The sequence below is a fragment of the Salmo salar genome, chromosome 16 (assembly GCF_965601325.2).
Source record: "Salmo salar chromosome 16, fSalSal1, whole genome shotgun sequence".
NCBI classification, from domain to species: domain Eukaryota; kingdom Metazoa; phylum Chordata; class Actinopteri; order Salmoniformes; family Salmonidae; genus Salmo; species Salmo salar.
The window spans coordinates 13,442,121-13,465,130 of record NC_138306.1 but is presented as its reverse complement, the minus strand read 5'-3'; the positions used below and the strand labels follow the sequence as shown (position 1 = coordinate 13,465,130).

At 42.1% G+C, this 23,010-nt stretch overlaps 1 protein-coding gene across 4 annotated transcripts in view; it reads right to left on the bottom strand.

Annotated features, from left to right (window-relative positions):
- The window catches only part of LOC106573225 (spondin-1), a 137,595-nt gene extending 115,595 nt beyond the window's left edge, over positions 1 to 22,000 (bottom strand). For 3 of the 4 annotated variants that reach the window (XM_014148063.2, XM_045696944.2, XM_014148064.2), the window contains exons 1-4: positions 21,945 to 22,000; positions 21,343 to 21,605; positions 13,433 to 13,539; positions 6,571 to 6,704 (exon numbers count right to left, since the gene is read on the bottom strand). In XM_014148063.2, the coding sequence (XP_014003538.1) occupies positions 6,571 to 6,704; positions 13,433 to 13,539; positions 21,343 to 21,605; positions 21,945 to 21,985 (545 nt within the window). In that variant the 5' untranslated portion in view covers positions 21,986 to 22,000. The other variant, XM_014148065.3, reaches the window with a different exon arrangement.
- Positions 22,001 to 23,010: the final 1,010 nt, after the last annotated feature.

Below are 23,010 nucleotides of genomic sequence, written 5' to 3'. Positions count from 1 at the left end.
GATTTTGTTGTTATTCTGTCCCTCACTGTTCAAATAAACCTACCATTAAAATTATAGACTGATCATTTCTTTGTCAGTGGACAAACGTACAAAAACAGCAGGGGATCAAATACTTTTCCCCCTCACTGTACATACTTTTGTACCCGTTTCCTCCAGCATCTTCACAAGGTCCTTTGCTGTTGTTCTGGGATTGATTTGCACATTTCGCACCAAAGTACGGTCATCTCCTTCCTGAGCAGAATGACAGCTGCTTGGTCTCATTATGTTTATACTTGCGTACTATTGTTTGTACAGATGAATGTGGTACCTTCAGGAGTTTGGACATTACTCCAAAGGATGAACCAGACTTGTGGAAGTCTACAATTTATTTTCTGAGGTCTTGGCTGATTTCTTTAGATTTTCCCATGATGTCAAGCAAAGAGGCACGGAGTTTGAAGGTAGGCCTTGAAATACAGCCACAGGTACACCTCCAATTGACTCAAATGATGTCAATTAGCCTATCAGAAGCTTCTAAAGCCATGACATCATTTTCTGGAATTTTCCAAGCTGTTTAAAGGCACAGCTTAGTGTATGTAAACTTCTGACCCCCTGGATTTGTGATACAGTGAATTATAAGTGAAATAATCTGTCTGTAAACAATTGTTGGAAAAATGACTTGTGTCATGCACAAAGTAGATGTCCTAACCGACTTGCAAAAACTATAGTTTGTTAACAAGACATTTGTGGAGTGGTTGAAAAATGAGTTTTAATGAATCCAACCTAAGTGTATGTAAACTTCTGAATTCAACTGTATATAGGACTTGCATCCTTGGCACAATAAAGTTACTATATTCTACTCTATCCATAGGCTTCATTAATGCCATTCAGTCTTGAAGTTGCTACAACAACTATGATAGCTGAGGCTCATAGATTCTGAACTAATATTCATACCAAACGTTCTACTGTAGCTATCTACACATCCATAGGCATACAGTTACTGATATCCTCCACTACACAATAAGCAAATAAGTAGTTAGCTAGCTATGTTACTTCAGCTGCATTGCAAGGCAAGTTTACACAATTGTACATTCAATTTGCTGTAAGTGCTTTAGCTAGCTAGACTGTTTACATCCATTGTTTCACAAGACGACAGCCTGGTTTGCTTGTGTTCTCAGGAGTCCCTAAAACAAACACAAATTACAAATTCATTCTCCTAACACTAGCTAGCTGGCTAATGTTCGCTAGTCAGATAATCTCGCTATTTAGAAAACCACAAAAAAATTGCCAGAAACGTTTTTCTCTACATGAACTAACATATTCCTCTCAATTGTACATTTCTTGCATGAACGTTAGAACTACTTACATTTGGTTCCACCGTAATGTTTTGACAGCCATCTTTGTTGAAAAACGCCACCAGGCACGGGTGGCTCGCGTCAAAACTTGTCATTGGAATCACTCGATATGATTGGTTATATAAAAACCTTGGGACCCAAATGCATAATGAGTGCTCTAACTCCCCCTTGTGGTGGTCTGGAGCAATGAATCCATGACGCTGGGTACCTCTAAGTCCCGCAGTGCAAGCTCACAACTTTTAAAGGAAGAACCACTGTAGCACCATCCCTACGGTGAAGCATGGTGGTGGCAGCATCATGCTGTGGGAATGTTTTTTAGCGGCAGGGACTGGGAGACTAGTAAAGATTGAGGCAAAGATGTACGGAGCAGAGTACAAAAGAGAGAGATCCTTGATGAAAACCTGCACCAGAGCACTCAGGACCTCTGACTGGGGCAAAGGTTCACCTTCCAACAGGACAATGACCCTAAGCACACAGCCAAGACAAAGCAGGAGTGGCTTCGGGACAAGTCTCTGAACGTCCTTGAGCGGCCCAGCCAGAGCCCAATCGAACATTTCTGGAGAGACCGGAAAATAGCTGTGCAGCAACGCTCCCCATCGAATCTGACAGAGCTTGAGAGGATCTGCAGAAGAATGGGAGAAACTCTCCAAATACAGGTGTGCCAAGCTAGTAGTGTCATACCCAAGAAGACTTGAGGCTGTAAACGCTGCCAAAGGTGCTTCAACAAAGTACTGAGTAAAGGGTCTGAATACTTATGTAAATGTAATATTTCCCTTTTTATAAATTTGCAAACATTTCTAAAACCCTGTTTTTGCTTTGTCATTACGGGTTATTGTGTGTAGATTAAATAAGGCTGTAATGTAACAAAATGTGGGAAAAATCAAGAGGTCGGAATACTTTCCAAATGTACTGTAAGCTTTCTGAAACCTGGCTCAAAAAATATATCACTGGCAAATCAAATCACTTTATTGGTCACATACACATATTTAGCAAATGTAACTGTGGGTGTAGCGAAATGCTTGTCTTCCTTGCTCCAACAGGGCAGTAGTATCTAACAATTCATAACAATATACACAAATCTAAAAGTAAAATAATGGAATTAAGAAATATATACCGTACCAGTCAAAAGTTTGGACACACCTACGCATTCCAGAGTTTCTTTATTTTTATCATTTTCCACACAGTAGAATAATAGTGACGATATCAAAACTATGAATTAACACATATGGAATCATGTAGTAACCAAAAAAAAGTATTCAAAAAGAGTCTTCAAAGTAGCCACCCTCTGCCTTGATGACAGCTTTGCACACTCTTGGCATTCTCTCAACCAGCTTCATGAGGCATGCTTTTCCAACAGCCTTGAAGGATTTCCTACATGCGCTGAGCACTTGTTGGCTGCTTTTCCATTTCCTCTGTGGTCCAACTCATCCCAAACCATCTCAATTGGGTTGAGGTTGGGTGATTGTGGAGGCCAGGTATTCTGATGCAGTACTCCATCACCCTCCTCAGTCAAATAGCCCTTACACAGCCTGGAGGTGTATTGGGTCATTGTCCTGTTGAAAAACAAATGATAGTCCCACTAAGCCCAAAACAGATGGGATGGCGTATTGCTGCAGAATGCTGTGGTAGCCATGCTGGTTAAGTGTGCCTTGAATTCTAAATAAAAATCACAGTCAGTGTCACCAGCAAAGCACCCCCACACCATCACACCTTCTCCTCCATGCTTCGCGGTGGGAACCACACAGGCGGAGATCATCCATTCACCTACTCTGCGTCTCCCAAACACACAGTGTTTGGAACCAACAATCTCCAGTTTGGACTCATTAGACCAAAGGACAGATTTCCACAGGTCTAATGTCAATTGCTCATGTTTCTTGGAACAAGCAAGTATCTTCTTCTTATCGGTGTCTTTTAGTAGTGGTTTCTTGGCAGCAATTTGACCATGAAGGCCTGATTTACGCAGTCTCCTCTGAACAGTTGATGTTTTGTCTTACTGGAACTCCGAAGCATTTATTTAGGCTGCAATCTGAGGTGAATTTCACTCCAATGAACTTATCCTCCGTAGCAGAGGTAACTCTGGGTCTTCTTTTCCTGTGGCGGTCGTCATGAGAGTCAGTTTCATCATAGTGCTTGGTTTTTATGACTGTACTTGAAGAAACTTTCAAAGTTCTTGGCATTTTCCAGATTGATTGACCTTCATGTCTTAAATGAATGACGGACTGTCATTTCTCTTTGTTTATTTGAGCTGTTCTTGCCATAATATGGACTTGGTCTTTTACCTTCTGTATACCACCCCTACCTTGTCACAACACAACTGATTGGCTCAAACGCATTAAGAAGGAAAGAAATTCCACAAATTCAGGCACACCTGTTAATTGAAATGCATTCCAGGTGACTACCTCATGAAGCTAGTTGAGAGAATGCCAAGAGTTTGCAAAGCTGTCAAGGCAAAGGGTGGCAACTTTGAATAATCTCAAATATATTTTTATTTGTTTAACACTTTTTTGGGTTACTACATGATTCCATATGTGTTATTTCATAATTTTGATGTCTTCACTATTATTCTACAATGTAGAAAAAAGGCAAAATAAAGAAAAACCCTGGAATGACTAGGTGTGTCCAAACTTTTGACTGGTACTGTAAATATTAGCTCGAGCAATGTCGGAGTGGCATTGTCTAAAATACGGTAGTATAGAATACAGTATATACATATGAGATGAGTAAAGCAGTATGTAAACATTATTAATGTGACTAGTGTTCCATTATTAAAGTGGCCAGTGATTCCAAGTCTATGTATATAGGGCAGCAGCCTCTAAGGTGCAGGGTTTGCGGAACTGGGTGGAAGCCGGCTAGTGATGACTATTTAACAGTCGGCTGGCCTTGAGATAGAAGCTGTTTTTCAGTCTCTCGGTCCCCTTTACCGACCTCGTCTTCTGGATGATAGCGATTTGAACAGGCTGTGGCTCGGGTGGTTGATGTCCTTGATGATCTTTTTGACCTTCCTGTGACATCGGGTGCTCTAGGTGTCCTGGAGGGCAGGTAGTTTGCCCCCGGTGATGCATTGGGAAGGCTGCACCACTCCCTGGTGATCCCTGTGGTTGCGGGCGGTGCAGTTCCCGTACCAGGCGGTGATACAGCCCGACAGCATTGATAGTTACAATGTTTTTCGTTCTGAACGCAAATCTAAGGGTGATGGCATTGCTATATACATAGAGAAAATTTCAGCGATCATTCTGACTTCTTCTACCAAACCCACGCAATGTGAATATCTGTCTTTCAATACAAATCCCTGCGCATCCTTGAATCTTGTTGTTTCCTGTTGTTATAGACCCCCATCTGCTATTGATTGCTCCTGGATTGTATTTTTTTATTATACTCACAGAATGTCCAATCTGAATGTGTGCTAATGGGTGACCTGAACCTAGATTGGTTGACATCCAACTCTGATAGTTAACAATGTAACAAGGTTGAGTGCAAAAGTGTCCTCTAAAATGGTCTTTGATTGATCTTATTTCAAACAACACTCCATTGTTTTAATGCTTCTGGTGTTTTGCAAATTATATAAAAGTTATCTCTGTGCTACTGTCTATGTAAGGGATGGTTTCTAAACTACCCCCACGTATCGTCATGAAAAAAACTGGAAGCAGTTTGATACTCAGGGTTTTTTAAATTGCCTGGAATAGAGTTGAATTCATCCCTAATGTTGAATTAGCCTTTCCTTATTTCCATAAAGTATTCCAGGACGTATGCAACAAGCATCCCTAATAACTATCAGCCCATATCTAAATTGCCTGTCCTGGCAAAGGTATTGGAGTCCCTAGTCAATAAGCAGCCCTCCACTCCAGGAAAACAATATTTTGAGTGGTACGCAATCAGGTTTCAGGTCTAGCCACAGCACTGTCACAACACACTTTGAGGGTTTTGAATGATAGTCATTGTGCATCTGTATTCATAGACTTGTCAAAGGCATTTGACACTGTGGACCATACTGTCTTGATGCAGAGATTGAAGTGTATTGGGATTACTGGTCATGCTCTGCAGTGAATTGTGAACTACATGTCAAATCGAATCCAGTGTGTTAAGACAGATGGTTGTAAGTCGGACACCATAGAGTTGTGCTCGGGTGTGCCTCAAGGATACATTTTAGGTCCCCTGTTGTTTATTATTTAAACCAACAACATTGGGAGACACAGCCTTCCCTGTAGCTCAGTTGGTAGAGCATGGTGTTTGCAATGCCAGGGTTGTGGCATTGCAAAGCTTGTTTTTTCTTTGCCGCCAGGAAATAGTTGAGTCGTCAAACTTCTTTCTGTGTTGGACTACGGTGATACTATGTATGTGCAAGCCTCAAGCTCTATACTGAAGGCTCTTGACTCTGTATCATGCAGCCCCTCGTTTGGTCACCAATCTGAGATGTCTAACTCACCATCGTGATCTCTACAGGGTTGTCGGGTGGACATCACTAGCAACATGCAGACATGTAGTTGTCTCTAGTTGTCACCTGAGTTCACTAGTTTGCGTTGCCATAAGTAAGGAAGCATGTTGTTGAACTTCAAACACATCACACACATTCCTCCACACACACACACACACACTTTGTTTGCTGTTGTATTTGTACTGTTGACAGTGTCGTATGTCTGTGTTGTCTGACTGTTTATCTTTTTTAATTTTTTTTATCCCAGTCCCCATCCCCACAGGAGGCATTCTGCCTCTTGCCAGGCTGTCATTGTAAATAAGAATTTGTTCTTATTTTAGAAGAAATTGTGAATTGTGCTAAGGTGCCAATATATTTGACCCCATCTGTATCAATATTGAGAAATAGTATTCTGAAACAAATAATTGTTAGCATTAACAGGTCTTGTCCCATCTTGATTACTGTCCGGTAATATAGTCAATATAGTCAAGTGACGCAAAGAAAGACTTGGCAAAGCTGTAGCTGGCTCAAAACAGAGCATTGCGCCTTGCACATACAGGACTTACATCAACAACATGCATGCCAGTCTTTCCTGGTTGAGGGTTGACGAGAGACTAACTGCTTCTCTTCTAGATTTAAATGAGAAATATTACTGTGAGGGGACACTCAAACACATTTAATAAAAACAGCTACAGCTTTGCCAAGTCTTTCTTGGCTTCAATTGACTATATTACCGGACAGTAATCAAGATGGGACAAGTGGTTAATGGTAGTGGTAGTAGTGTAATAACTGTTGTAATAGTATCAGTATTAAAAAAAAGGTACCCACTTGAGGATGACACAGCCGCTGCCAGAAGGTGGTGCTGTCCAGAACACTTGGATCCGGGTCCTCCTGCGGGGGGTGCTCTCCGTCACAGCCGGGGGACAGTTGGTCATGAACTGGGTGTCCTCCTCATCTATGATCTAGGGAACACAGGAAACCAGTCAGAATTACAACACTTCTCACCAAAATCCCTTTTTGGACAAAAAGCAAAAGAATAAAAAAAAAAAACGTTTTTTCCCCCCCCACACACACAGACACATATGTTTTTCCAAGAAACAAAGTTATGGATGCAAAAAAAGTGAGTAATTGAGTCAATAACATTTTCCATTTTCAAAAATAGATCAAGAACCTTTGAGAAATGTATTTTAACTTTCACCCATGGAGCTCTGCTCACTACATCTGTGCCGAAAAAGTTTAATGTTTTAATTATCACAACTCAGACTTATGACTAATTTTCATTATTGATCTATGCTATAATTCAAGGCTCCTTGTAATAAACCAATGGTTTAGTGTTTGAGACAGGCTGTAATCTGTAGTCACCTCGCTGCTGCGTCACACTCCACTACGCCCTCATACTAGGATCAATAGTGTATTTCACAGTCACACGTGGCTGAATGTTTTCAAATGGAATCCTTTTCAGACGCCAACACTGGCATTACACGTACTGTAACAATCTGTTTTGTGTAGTTTGATATGCGAACAACTTCTCTTAAAACTGATGAAAACTAAGATGTCTTCAGTTCAAAATGATAGATAACAGAGTTGTCGTAATACATTATGACATTGAATTCCACTGTAGGTATGTTGTTTCATCTCATCTCTCTACAAATGTGACTGGTTGATTGACAGTTGAGTGTACAGTGCATAACATTCTAGGCATCCTGTCCTTGAAAGTAGGACAGTAATAAAAATACTTTTTATTTTATTTATTTATACTCCAAATTACGCAATGAAACAGTGGTAAAACAGTGTTGTGAGTCCATGGCGTGTCCAGCCCAGTCCCCCTCTATGCCACGGCCATGAGAGAGTAATAAAAGCCAGGCGTGACGAGCAACAGACTCACACAGAGATGACCTCTGGGGCCCCGTTGAATGTTCGCCAGCTGCCCTGACTCCACAATCATATTGATCTAACAGCCAGATGCTTTACACATGACAGAAAGTAAGGGAGGGAAGCAATTTTCCTTGATAAATTTGTGTAAGAGGAAGAATTCCTTCTGGAGGTCTTTTAGAAAAAAAAAAATGTCTTCATTGATACTGACAATTGTTTCAATTTGCATCCTGTCTAGGCACCCGTGAGCCCAGTCTTCCCTCACTATAACTAGTATCTCTCACTCTCGCTGTCTTTGTCTCTTTCTCCCTGTGGCGCTCTCTTTTCTCTCACCAACTCACATAAGCTCCACCAGGATTCCTCCATAGTATTCCTTAGGCCACATTATACTCATACTGAAATGTATTTTTGTGCCTCTTCACCATGGAGGTCCTGTCAGTCACAGGCAGCTACAAAACAACTGACAGTGCTGAGGAAAACAACACATTCATAGGAGAAAGCTGAACTTGGAGTTGAGTTACTTCGGAAACTGTGCTTTTCTTACAGAACACCCAGCCTATATCTATTTGTTACCCTGTGGGAAGGAGGAGGGAATGATTCCATTGTCTTGTAGGGGGGAGGGGGGGTCTGGAGGAGCAGCTGAACACTGCTGTTTTCATAGTCATTCCATCCCGGGTGACACAGCAAACACAGATGCTTTGCAGCGCCTGCTAAAGTATGTGTCTTTTCAAGGAGATGCAGATGGGAGAAAATCAAGACATAGAATAAATGATAGCTTGGCAAGAGACTCAGGGCGGATGTAACTTTCTGACACAATATTTAAAATGTCACAACATGTGATTTAAAAGTAGCATGTTTCTTCCGATCTCGATGGAAATCTCCAGACTCGAGAGCACTAAACATTTGCCTTGAGCCTCCTATCAATCAAACACTTATATTACTACGGAAACCCGTAGAGATGTTCAAGCAATCTCTGATATCAAATCTTAATATATAATATTTTTCAAACAGTACAAATGTCTGAACATGTTTGCTACAGTATTAGAGAATCAATATATAGAGTTATACCTCATATTACTGTATACTTTATTAGCAGATTGACTTTAAATTTTAAAAAAATAAAACAGAACATCAATGTCATGCTGCAGTGAGCTTCAGCCTTGAGAGCTAGCTCAAGGATGCTACTAAATAACAGTTGCGTGCAATCTCTGGCCCAAATCAAAACAATGATGAACTATGCTTTATACAAATACAGCGGCTGAGATGGTAATGGTAACACTACTGCTGTTCCCTTCCAATAAAACCTTTGACGCTGGCTGGGTTTGTGTGAAAAGCTTTTAAAAAGGAGGTCACTTGGACAGAAAACACACTCTTAAAGTAATGATGGACTGTTGTTTCTCTTTGCTTATTTGAGCCGTTCTTGCCATAATATGGACTTGGTCTTTTACCAAATAGGGCCTTCTTCTGTATACCACTCCTACCTTGTCACAACACAACAGACTGGCTCAAACGCATTAAGAAGGAAAGAAATTCTACAAATTAACTTTTAACAATGCACACATAGTAATTGAAATGCATTCCAGGTGACTACCTCATGAAGCTGGTTGAGAGAATGCCAAGAGTGTGCAAAGCTGTCCTCAAGGCAAAGGGTGGCTACTTTGAAGAATCTCAAATATATTTAGATTTGTTTAACACTTTTTTGGTTACTACATGATTCCATATGTGTTATTTCATAGTTTTGATGTCTTCACTATTATTCTACAATGTAGAAAATAGTCAATTGACCAATTCGGCCACATTTGGGCAAACTCGTGAGGGACACCTGGCAGACTTAAAAAAAAAAATTAAAAAAAAAGAACAAAAAAAAGTTTAACCTTTATTTAACATAGCAAGTCAGTTAAGAAAAAAATATTGTTTACAATGACGGCCTACACAGGCCAAACCCGGCCAATTGTGCGCAGCCCTATGGGACTCTCAATAACGGCCGGTTGTGATACAGCCTGGATTCGAACCAGGGTGTCTGTAGCGACGCTTCTAGCGCCGAGATGCAGTGCCTTAGATCACTGCGCCATTTGGGAGACTTTATATTATATATTATGTAGCTCTCTCATTCTTGAATGTATCAGTCTGAAACTTTGCACACACTGTCGCCCTGTTGTGGACAACATCTAAATTATTCCCAGCTTCCTACCTCAATGTTTGGCCTTTATTTTGCATTTAAAAGATGATGCAACAAAAATAAATAAAAAACACATGTTTTTTTGCTTGTTTTATCTTTACCCCGATCTATTGTGTTATATTCTCCTACATTAATTTCACATCTCCACAAACTTCAAAGTGTTTCCTTTCAAATAGTATCAAGAATATGCATATCCTTGTTTCAGGTCCTGCGCTACAGACAGATAGTTCCTCAATCATACCCAAATCTAACAGTATGATGCTGTAAAGAAAGCAAATGTTTTGCCTTCGAAAAAGGTGTGAAGTTGAGTTCTGCTTCTTAAAAATGTGAGAAAATGAGTGGTACAACTATACCTTTATCAGAATAGACACAGCAAGAACAGACGCCATGGTCATTATGACACAGGGCCCTATTGAAACTTGGTCAAGGTGACCATATATTTCCCCTAACCTGTTGACCATCTCCCCCTAACTATGTCATATCCTGCTGTGGTATAATATTCCTTCACTAAGGAGTCTGCCACTGTAGATCATCCACCACTAATGTGTATTTTCCCTGCTACATGTAATGCACTCGCACCCTTTGACCTAACGAGCAGATATCCAACTGAGTCAGCTTGTCCGTAACGTAGAAACAAAGTGATGCTTTTAATCTCTGTAAACACAAGGTTATATCTAATCTGGGCTCATCTCTCTCCAAACAAACTTAGTTTGCTTCCCTTGCTTCCCTGGGTAATAACTTCTCTGGCCTAGATAAATAAGAGCGAGGAGGGTTAGGAAATCTGTGTTTGTTTCTCTGAGGTCTAAGGCACAAGTGGAGTATTTTACTAACTTTATCTTCACATACTTTAGTTTTATTTAAATTGATTGAGGCTGTTGTTTGCACATCTCCCAGCAGATGTTCAATAGGATGGGAAATACATTTTGCTGTGTCATGCTGATCTCATTGAATAATTTGTCAATTATTTGTGCAATTAAATGATGACAATCAGTCCCACTTCACAATAGGTTGTTATCAATTTCTAGCTTAGCGATACACAGGCAAATTTGCCCTTCTGTTTGACGGGCAGAGCCCACAATGGATGGAAAATTAACCTAAACCATACATACTTATCAGGCAATAAATAGTACACTTTTATTTTATATCACTCAAATATACAAATAAATGGTGGTTACTATTGAGAGATACCGTAAATGCATTGGGCGGCCTGCGGGCTTGCCCCCCATGTCACGTCCTGACCATAGTAAGATGTTATTTTCTATGGTAGAGTAGGTCAGGGCGTGACAGGGGGTGTTTTGTGTTTTTCTATTTCTATGTTCTTAGAAATACAAAAACTAGAACCTATGTTGGCTTGTTTGGGATGATCTCCAATTGGAGGCAGCTGGTCCTCGTTGTCTCTAATTGGAGATCATATTTAAGTAGGGGTTTTTCTTCCTGGGTTTTGTGGGTGATTATAGTTTGAGTAGTGTTTGTTTCTCTCTGCGTCACGGTTTGTTGTTTTGTCAAGTCAGTTATGTGTTGCAAAGTTTCACGGATTAAATCAAATGTGGAACTACAACCACGCTGCACTTTGGTCCGCTCCTTTCAACAGCTGTGACAGAATCACCCACCACTAAGGGACCAAGCAGCGTGATATGGACCTCTGGACATTTGAGGAGAAAAGGAGGAGTATATCCAGGGCTTTGGAGGATTTAGGGGCAGGAGAAGAGCGCCTCCCAGGGGACCAGGTATTGGACAGATATCGAAGCCTGCCGGGGAAGAACGAGAGGCAGCCCACAAACATTTTTTTGGGGGGGTGGGGGGGCACACTGGTAGTTTGGCGGGGTCAGGGGTGAGACCTGAGCCAACTCCCCGTGCTTTCCGTGGGGAGCGAGTGACTGGGCAAGCACCGTGTTATGCGGTGATGCGCACTGTGTCGTCAGGGCGCACTCACAGGCTGGTGCGATCTGTGCCCGCGCCTTGCAGTTATCAAGCTGGGTTGAGCATCCAGCAAAGACGGGTTGTGCCAGCCATAAGCTCCAGACCTCCAGTGCGCCTCCACGGCCCAGTATACCCTGTGCCTCTTCTCCGCACTCGCCCTGAGGTGCGTGTCATCAGCCCGGTGCCACCTGTACCGGTCCCACGCATCAGACCTCAAGTGCGCCTCCACAGCCCAGTACGTCCTGTGCCTCCTCCTCGCACACTCCCTCCAGTGCGCTTCCACAGGCTAGTACGTCCTGTGCCTCCTCTCCGCACTCGCCCTGAGGTGCGTGTCAGCAGCCCGGTGCCACCTGTACCGGTCCCACGCATCAGGCCTCCAGTGCGCCTCCACAGCCCAGTACGTCCTGTGCCTCCTCCCCGCACTTGACCTGAGGTGCGTGTTACCAGTCTGGCGCCACCTATGCCAGTCCCATGCATCAGACCTCCAGAGACGCTCCCCAGTCCGGAGCCTCCAGAGACACTCCCCAGTCCGGAGCCTCCAGAGACGCTCCGCAGCCGGGAACCTCCAGCGGCGGCCTGCAGCCCAGAACCTCCAGCAATGATCTACAGTCCGGTTCTTTCGACGACGATCCACGGTCCGGTGGTAATAAAGCAGAAGGATCAGCGGGTGGAGCGGGGATTACGCCCCGAACCGGAGCCGCCTCCTCTGCTGGAGGTTAAGGTTATGTGGACTGCATTTGAGCCACCATAAACTGGAGTTGCCCACCCTACCCTCCCTTTTTGTTTTTGTTTGTTTAAGTTGCATTCGGAGTCTGCACCTTTTGGGGGGGGGGGGTACGGTCACGTCCTGACCATAGTAAGATGTTAGTTTCTATGGTAGAGTAGGTCAGGGCGTGACAGGGGGTGTTTTGTGTTTTTCTATGTTCTTAGAAATACAAAACCCTGTTGGCTTGTTTGGGATGGGCTCCAATTGGAGGCAGCTGGTCCTCGTTGTCTCTAATTGGAGATCATAGTTAAGTAGGGGTTTTTCTTCCTGGGTTTTGTGGGTGATTATATTTTGAGTAGTGTTTGTTTCTCTCTGCGTCACGGTTTGTTGTTTTGTCAAGTCAGTTATTTATGTATTGCAAAGTTTCACGGATTAAATCAAATGTGGAACTACAACCACACTGCACTTTGGTCCGCTCCTTTCGACAGCCGTGACACCCCAGCTGTGGATGGATTGCTTGATATTTAATGAAATTTAACATTATTGACAACTTCTACAAAGACCTAAAACCAGTCAGTAGTAATGCGATTGTAATAATCATGTCATGACCTCAACAGGACCATAATGCATATTGAATGCATTTGATTATCTATTATGGGTGGCATTAGGGACATTTGAAGATGCCAATGAAAATGGGATTCAAACCTTCAGAGTAGAAAAAGGTTACACACTCAAGGAAACGAAGGAGCCAGTGTGGGCTGAAGCTAAGCAGGTTGTGGGAGCGTTTGTTCCTTTTTATATTATGAGGTAGTTAAGGATGTTTGTTCTCACTGTTCGAGAACTCTCACTCAGTAGGTGGTGTATTTTCATCGCAAGTTGAGCGAAAGAGACAACTCTCGTTTAGCTGTTCTTACTGAGGTTTTAGGAGGAATGTATTGACTCTTTGTGGTGATTTTGTAATACAAAAGATAATTACTCAAATATGAGCACAGAAAACATGCAGAGTATATTACCTGGAATTTGCCAGCATAGTGGTCGTCTCTGGTTCCTTCCGTCCCCTCCTTCAGAGCGATGAGTGTAAAGCCTCTAAAATAGGAGGGACTGGAGGCGTACAGAGTCACTGGAAACAGGAAAGGAGGGGAGTTAAGAGAATATAGGTCAAAGATAAAGTAAGTAGTCCCATCCCAAGTGCAGACCCTCCCAGGTACTGAGAAGAGAAACAAACTCAGCCGGTGGAGCCTACTACAGTATGTGGGCCATTTCCTGGTTGCTAAAATTTGAATAGTTCACTTAATTTCAGTTTGTGACAAAACAAGCAAGTATAGTGTAGAGAATCATTGTACCAAATAAACCGCTGTGAAAAATATTTTCCATGATAAAAATATTGTATTTTCAGCTGTTTGAAGGGGTGTACAAAACCAAACGTAAGAGAGATTGACACTTTCCCTCTGTGTACATCTAAGTGCGATATGTGCTGCTTTGTTCGGGACCAACTCAATTTACCTACAGTTAAGGTCGGAAGTTTACATAGACAAATACATTTAAACTCAGTCTCACAATTCCTGACATTTAATCCTAGTAAAAATTCCCTGTCTTAGGTCAGTTAGGATCACCACTTTACTTTAAGAATGTTTTTATTTTAAGAAGAGAATATTTATTTCAGCTTTTATTTCATCACATTCCCAGTGGGTCAGACGTTTACATACACTCAATTAGTAGTTGGTAGCATTGCCTTTAAATTGTTTAACTTGGGTCAAACATTTCGGGTTGCCTTCCACAATAAGTTGGGTGAATTTCGGCCCATTCCTCCTGACAGAGCTGGTGTAACTGAGTCAGGTTTGTAGGCCTCATTGCTCGCACACATTTTTCAGTTCTGCCCACAAATGTTCTATAGGATTGAGGTCAGGGCTTTGTGATGGCCACTCCAATACCTTGACTTTTTTGTCCTTAAGCCATTTTGCCACAATTTTGGAAGTATGCTTGGGGTCATTGTCCATTTGGAAGACCGATTTGCGACCAAGCTTTAACTTCCTAACTGATGTCTTGAGATGTTGCTTCAATATATCCCCATAATTTTCCATCCTCATGATGCCATCTATTTTGTGAAGTGCACCAGTCCCTCCTGCAGCAAAGCACCCCACAACATGATGCTGTCACCCCCGTGCTTCACGGTTGGGATGGTGTTCTTCGGCTTGCAAGCGACCCCTTGTTCCTCCAAACTTAACGATGGCCAAACAGTTCTATTTTTGGTTCATCAGACCAGAGGACATTTCTCCAAAAAGTACGATCTTTGTCCCCATGTGCAGTTGCAAACCGTAGTCTGGCTTTTTTATGGTGGTTTTGGAGCAGTGGCTTCTTCCTTGCTGAGCGGCCTTTCAGGTTATGTCGATATAGGACTCGTTTTACTGTGGATATAGATACTTTGTTTCCTCCACCATCGTCACAAGGTCCTTTGCTGTTGTTCTGGGATTGATTTGCACTTTTCACACCATTCTTTTGATTTTCCCATGATGTCAAGCAAAGAGGCACTGAGTTTGAAGGTAGGCCTAGAAATACAGCCACAGGTACACCTCCAATTGACTCAAATTATGTCAGTTAGCCTATCAGAAGCTTCTAAAGCCATGACATCATTTTCTGGAATTTTCCAAGCCGTATAAAGGAACAGTCAACTTACTGTATGTAAACTTCTGACTCACTGGAATTGTGATAGTGAATTATAAATGAAATAATCTGTCTGTAAACAATTGTATGTAAACTTGCGACTTCAACTGTATGTCCTTTTTGCCGCACATGACCATTCAACTGGGCAGTAGTCCAGGTGCGACAACTAGAACCTGTAGGACCTGCCTGGTTGATTTAGATGTCAAGAAAGCAGAGCAAGAATTGATTCAATTGATCTTATTTAGGGACAATACAATGAATAATTGCATTATTGTTTTTAAGTGAGTACAAAATCATTCCATTTGGATCTGCTGTGGGTCTACTCTCAACCGTTTATAAGGTCTAGAAAAGCACATTAGCAGGCCAGTCTGGCTGTATAAGTTCTGATACTGAGATGCGCTGTCAGTTCCAGATCATCATTCTCCCAATTTGTCCTATAATTTCACATGACTGGGCAGGGCCAAAGCTATGGGTGAGCCAGGCCCACCCACTGTGGAGCCAGGCCCATCCAATCAGAATACGTTTTTCCACACAAAGGGGCTTTATTACAAACAGAATTACTCCTCAGTTTCATCAGCTGTCCGGGTGGCTGGTCTCAGAAGATCCAGCAGGTGAAGAAGCCAGATGTGGAGGTCCTGGGCTGGCATGGTTACACGTAGTCTGTGGTTCTGAGGCCGGTTGGACGTACTGCCAAATTCTCTAAAACGACATCGGAGGTGGCTTATGGTAGAGAAATGAACATTAAATTCTCCTTCAACAGCCCTAGTGGAAATTCCTGCAGTCAACATGCCAGTTGCACACTCCTTAAAAACTTGAGATATCTGTGGCATTGTGTTGTGTGACAAAACTACACATTTTAGAGTGGCCTTTTTATTGTACCCAGCACAAGGTGCACCTGTGTAATAATCATGCTGTTTAATCAGCTTCTTAATATGCCACACCTGTTAGGTGGAAGGATTGTCTTGGGAAAGGAGAAATGCTCACTAACAGGGATGTAAACAAATGTTTGCACAAAATTTGAGAGAAATAAGCTTTGTGTGTCTGGAAAATGTTGAGGATCTTTGGGACCCATACTACATGTTGCATTTATATTTTTTTCCCGTACCTTTCAAGACGGTAGCCCGCTATAATTAAACAGCATGGAAACAACTCGCAAATGCGCATATTGTTATTACGCAAATTATAGAATATTTGCATGAAAATCTTTAACCAATTAGATAGAAACCTAGCTATATACATCCCAATGACTCTGGCAAGTGCGCTAGTCCAGTGTCACTTTGATTATGCCTCCACATCATGATTCACCAGCAGCCCCAAACATCTAAAGCATAAACTACAGACAAACTTGTACTTAAACTCCCCCTCAAACTCAATCATTTTTTGTCTGTATCTATGAAATCGTATATATGCGTTTATGTAAAATAAAATAGGGACCACAATGGAAATAGGTCCTCGACTTAATAGTGCAATCCCGGTCACTTTTAAAAATCTTCACACTGTGTGTGTGTGTGTGGTGTGTGTGTGTGTCAAATCATATTTGTCGCGTAAGCCTTTTTTTGTCGCATTTCACCTTACCGTGAAATGCTTACTTAGAAGCCCTTACCTCTATTTTCTTGAACTGCATTGTTGGATTGTTTTAGTTTACTAAATAAACTACAAAAAAATAAAAAATGGAAGTCCAATAGTAAAAAGAAAATTATGTAACAATAACAATACTAAATAAAAACGGGGTATCGGTGCCGAGTCAATGTGCAGGGGCACAGGTTAGTCGAGGTAATTTGTAAAGTGACTATGCATGGATAATAAACAGCGAGTAGCAGCAGTGTAAAAATATATCTTTGACAATTTTTTGGGCCCTCGGACGAAGATGCAACCAGTCAGGATGCTCCCGATGGTGCAGCTGTAGAACTTTGAGGATCTTGGGATCCTGCCAAATCTTTTCAGTGTCCTGAGGGGGAAAAGGTGTTGTCATGCCCTTTTCACAACTGTCTTGGTGTATTTGGACCATGACAGTTCATTGGTGATGTGGACACCAAGGAACTTGAAACTCTCAACCCGCTCCACTTGAGCCCCGTCAATGTTAATGGGGGCCTGTCCTGCCCTCCTTTTCCTATAATCCACGATCAGCTCCTTTGTTTGTTGTCCTGGCACCACACTGCCAGGTCTCTGACCTCCTCCCTTTAGGCTGTCTCATTGTTGTCGGTGATCAGGCCTACCACTGTTGTGTCGTCAGCAAACTTAATGATGGTGTTGGAGTCATGTTTGGCCATGCAGTCGTGGGTGAACAGGGAGTACAGGAGGGGACTAAGCACGCACCCCTGAGGGGCCCCAGTGTTGAGGATCAGCGTGGCAGATGTGTCGTTGCCTACCCTCACCACCTGGGGGGGGGGGGGGGCGTCAGGGAGTCCAGGATCCAGTTGCAGAGGAAGGTGTTTAGTCCCAGGGTCCTTAGCTTAGTGAAGAGCTTTGTGGGTATTATGGTGTTGAACACTGAGCTGTAGTCAATGAACAGCATTCTCACATAGGTGTTCCTTTTGTCCAGGTGGGAAAGGGCAGTGTGGAATGCGATTGAGATTACGTAATCTGTGGATCTGTTGGGGCGGTATGCAAATTGGAGTGGGTTTAGGGTTTCCATCATGGTGGTGTTGATGTGAGCCCTGACCAGCCTATCAAAGCACTTCATGGCTACCAACGTGAGTGCTACGGGGTGGTAATCATTTAAGCAGGTTACCTTCACTTTCTTGGGCACAGGGACTATGGTGGTAGTTTAAAAATGTAGGTATTACAGGTTGAAAATGGCAGTGAAGACACTTGCCAGTTGGGCTGCGCATGCTTTGAGTACAAGTCCTGGTAATCCATCTGTCCCCGCGGCTTTGTGAATGTTGACCTGTTTAAACTTCCCTAGTTAAATAAAATAAAAACATTTCAAAAGTATCTCACATCGGCTATGGAGTGCGTGATCACAGTCGTCCGGAACAGCTGGTTCTCTCATGCATGCTTCAGTGTTGCTTGCCTCGAAGCAAGCATAAAAGGCATTTAGCTCATCTGGTAGGCTCGCATCACTGGGTAGCTCTCGGCTGCGCTTCCCTTTGTAGTCCGTAATAGTTTGCAAGCCCTGCCACATCCGACGAACGTCAGAGCCGGTGTAGTAGGATTCAATCTTAGTCCTGTATTGACACTTTGCCTGTTTGATGGTTCATCTGAGAGCATAGCGGGATTTCTTATAAGTGTATAGCGTATGTGGCCTGTAACCCATGGCTTCTGTTTCTGAAATGTACGTACGGTCACTGTGGGAATGAAGTCGTCGATGCACTTATTGATGAAGCCGGTGACTGAGGTGGTATACTCAATGCCATTGGATGAATCCCGGAACTTATTCCAATCTGCGCTAGCAAAACACTCCTGTAGCGAAGCATCCACATCATCTGACCACTTCCGTATTGAGCGAGTCACTGGTACTACCTGCTTTATTTTTTGCTTGTAAGCAGAAATCAGGAGGATGAATTATAGTCAGATTTGCCAAATGGAGGGCGAAGGAGAGCTTTGTATGAGTCTCTGTGTGTGGATTAAAGGTGGTCTAGAGTTTTTTTCCTCTTGTTGCACATGTGACATGCTGGTAGAAAATATGTAAAAAGTGCATATCTAAAAAATGTGTATATCCCAACAACAAAAAATGACTGACAAATAATATCAATCAATCCAAAATGTGCAGTGGCCATTTGATGAATGGAAAGAGACATCTGTTACAAAACACCAAAATATTTAAAAGCATTTGATACTGGGCAGGCCTACAAGATAGGTAAGGAGGTATTTTCTGTTATTCGAGGTTGACATAGTCCATTTATTGTGATGTTTAAAAATATAAAACTGCAGGAGTCGTTATGCTTTGTTATTGGTTGTGTGGTGCGTTGGAGCAGAAAATTTGTGGAACATTTATTGCATATATTTTCTAAAATTATAAATATGGCATGAAAATGTTGAAAATCTGATTTCCCCCTAGCTGATCATTGTCTGCAGCCGACTCTGATCTTAGCGTAATGAAACAGGCAGGGAGAGGGAGCTCGTCCACGGTGGTCGGCGAACCCGCAACCTTCTGGCCCATAGCCCTGCGTGGCATTGACTGTGGCACAAAAGCATGCTCAAGTGCAAGGGGAGGGTTATGTGAAAACATTTTTTTTTACATTGGGGCAGTATTTGTGTCAACAAAAAGTGAACAAAATATTGCTCAAACACCAATTTTTCAATTGACATGACTATAACTGCTAAATAGACCCAGAAAAAAAACTATAAGTAAACAAAAAAATATATAATTTCAGTTGACTAACATCTGACTACTAAATGGAATGGACAAAAGCTTTTGGAGAGATTGAGAGATTTTCAGTGTTAAGCACAATTCATATTAGCAGCACAGTTCTGTTCCGCAATGGGAAGGACGTGGCACACTCACACTAGCCTACATCAGCTGGTGAGCTGCAGGTGAGCAAGCGATGAGTGTGGGCAGACAGGCTCCGAATACACATATCGCACAGGCAATGCTTGCTTCCATGTAGCTAACTAGTCACCACCAGATTTCTAGTTAGTTACCCTTTCCCGTTAAGAAGCACAAGCTGCTTTATGAAATTAAAAACAATACAATACTCCCTTGAGTATAGAAAAGTTGTTGAATTTGTAGTCTCACTCAACCCTGACACTTTCCCCACTGCATTTCATAGCCAGGTTCTGTAACCAACATACTAACAAAGTCTCCCTCATATCCTCTGACAAAATTACTTGATTCTAGCCATCACCATCCAAAAGATATGACCCACAATACCGGCGCTATGTTTTTTTCTTTCTATTGTCCATTTTACATTCATAAAGTGTATACCGGGCTTTTCTAAAACTGGACAGTTAGCTATTTGTTTAGGCAACACCTTGTTCAGTCATGTTACCTCATTAGCTAGCTATACATTCGGATAGAAATATGCTATATAGAACAAACATGCCTCTGACATTTTGAATAAGGAATAATGTTGGCTCTGTTAATAGAATTTCTATCTGCAGCGTTCAAGTATGTTTTGCAATTGAACGTGGCCCTGGTAGCATGGAAAGAAAGGGAAATGGATAGCGAACAATTTATTGACTAAATCCCACTACACTATATCTGATTGGGTAAATAACTTTATTTGGAGTTAATGTGGACCCAGTGACTCCGACTTGAACACTTGGACCAGGACTCAAGCACAAGGACTCGGACTTCCGCCATAGGGACTTGTGACTTGACTCGTGATTCGACCATTGGTGACTCATCATTTAATCAGACTCGAACACAAGGGACCTGGAACTTGATTCTGACTCGAGGTTTAGCGACTCGACTACATCACTGGGCGAAACAGTCATTAGCCACATTCTACTTTTGGACATCAATGTGGCTGCAACGTTGATAACAATGACAACTAAGTGACGGAGGTGCAACCCATACTACTTTGCATCTGGTGATTGTACTACTCTCCGTTTCGCTCCCTCTCTCTCTGCTTGTGTGTGTGCTTGTTTTGTATGTAATATGCAATATCTAGGTAGGCTGAATTAGGTCCCCTTACATGGCCAGATAATTGTTATATATTATTTACATGTCTGTCATATTTCTGCTGTTGGGAATAAAATGTTATGCTTGGGAAGAAAATGATGTTATGCAGAAGAATATGTTGGTAGGACAAGGCTATGTATGTTTGTTCAAATGGAAGTCAGTGATTTATGTTTACTATAAATTAATGAGGCAATACAAATGTGAAGTGACTAAAATGAAAGGGCATTTTGTTGACTAAAATGGCCCACTGTTTGTGCTATTTTGACAATAAGACTAAATCATTATTTAAATGACAAACCTGATTCAGACTTAATGCTATTTTAGTCAAAATGACTAAGACTAGACTAAATCAACAACAACAAAAAAAGAGTACCAAAATGAACACTGCATTGAGGAGGGGGGTGCATTTGTTTTATGACACCTTGAGTTGGACCAACCCCGCCCCCCGTAAATTTCGAACTGTCCCTACATGTTTTGCATTTTAAGTGACATAATGAGGTGTGATAAGTAGCCTACTCTGGTTGGCTACATTTGCGAAATGAAGTCACTTGTGCACGGAACTTAAACTTGCCTTTGGTGTTAGGCTACTGGAATAAGCTACTTTCTGATAGTTGTCATTTCAAAGCCACTTCAATTTGGTGGGTATAACAAAAGTCAAGCAAGTAACTGTAAGTAAACTGTGCTCTAGTTGCATACCTCTGTAGATGCTTGCAGGTTGGTAGTTTTCGGGGTCCCCCTCGACTCTTAGCCGAAACTCATTGTAGCCATCTCTCCGTGTACCCTGTGTCTGTGCCCGTAAAATCCTGCCGCAATATCCATCCGACTTCGCATGCTTATCTGTGGGTTCTTCGACGAAAGCGAGAGCATTGCACATAAAATTCGAAACCAAATACTGCAAAAGCAGCAAATGGATATACATTCCCATAATGTATGTTGTGGTGCGAAGTTCTTTATTCCACCTATAAAAAGGAAACAAAATATAGGAGTATAAATTCTCTCACCACAGCCCCCACGAAAATAAATACCTGCAAACTATTTAGCCCTGACACTTGGTAATAAATTGTGTGAGAAACCGCGGTGAATCCATCCCAGACGGGCGGGTTTTGAAGTTCGATGGCACTGCTTCAGTACCTATAGTTACACTGATTTGAGAGGAAAGCGGTGATAGGTGGCTTGAGTGACGAGTTAAGGGAGTAGGCTAATTCTCAGGGTCCGGGAAATAGCGAAGCGCAGCATTGAAACGAATAGATTGAAGCGATGACAGCAGCAGAGTTTAAACAAAACCCAGACATTCCTACCAGCGGCCGCTGTGAGCCTGTGACCGAGGAGCGTTTGACATTCTTGATGAGACGCAGGAAAGCTGTCGGCCAATGTTTGCACATTCGTGGATCTCACAAGTTAATTACATCAGCGCGCTCATAACAATTGTGCGTCTTTTCTTTGCGTAAAACATTTTATTAATGGTAATGGAGATACAATCGTTTGGTATATCAAAAACATGTCTCAATTATTTACTTTTGACGATGACAGAATTATAGTTTATTTAAAAGTGCATGATTTATTTATTTTATTTTTAGGGAATAGATCGGCTTTAATATTGCATATAGATTGTGGCTTCATCAGTGTAATTGTCTGCATCATTTCCAATCCCCCATAACGTATTTATAAAACATATACAGTACCAGTCAAAAGTTTGGACACACCTACTCATTCAAGGATTTTTCTTTATTTTCACAATTTTCTACATTGTAGAATAATAGTTCTGACATCAAAACTATGAAATAACACATATGGAATCACATATGGAATGTAGTAACAAAAAAGTGTTAAACAAATCAAAATATATTTTATATTTGAGATTCTTCAAAGTAGCCACCCTTTGCCTTGATGACAGCTTTGCACACTCTTGGCATTCTCTCAACCAGCTTCACCTGGAATGCTTTTCCAACAGTCTTGAAGGAGTTCCCATATGCTGAGTTGGCTGCATTTCCTTCACTCTGCGGACCAACTCATCCCAAACCATCTCAATTGGGTTGAGGTTGTGTGATTCTGGAGGCCAGGTCATCTGATGCAGCACCCCTTCACTCTCATTCTTGGTCAAATAGCCCTTACACAGCCTGGAGGTGTGTTGAGTCATTGTCCTGTTGAAAAACAAATGATAGTCCCACTAAGCGCAAACCAAATGGGATGGTGTATCGCTGCAGAATGCTGTGGTAGCCATGCTGGTTAAGTGTGCCTTGAATTCTAAATAAATCACAGACAGTGTCACCAGCAAAGCACCCCCACACCATCACACCTCCTCCTCCATACTTCACGGTGGAAACTACACATGCGGAGATCATCTGTTCACCTACTCTGCATCTC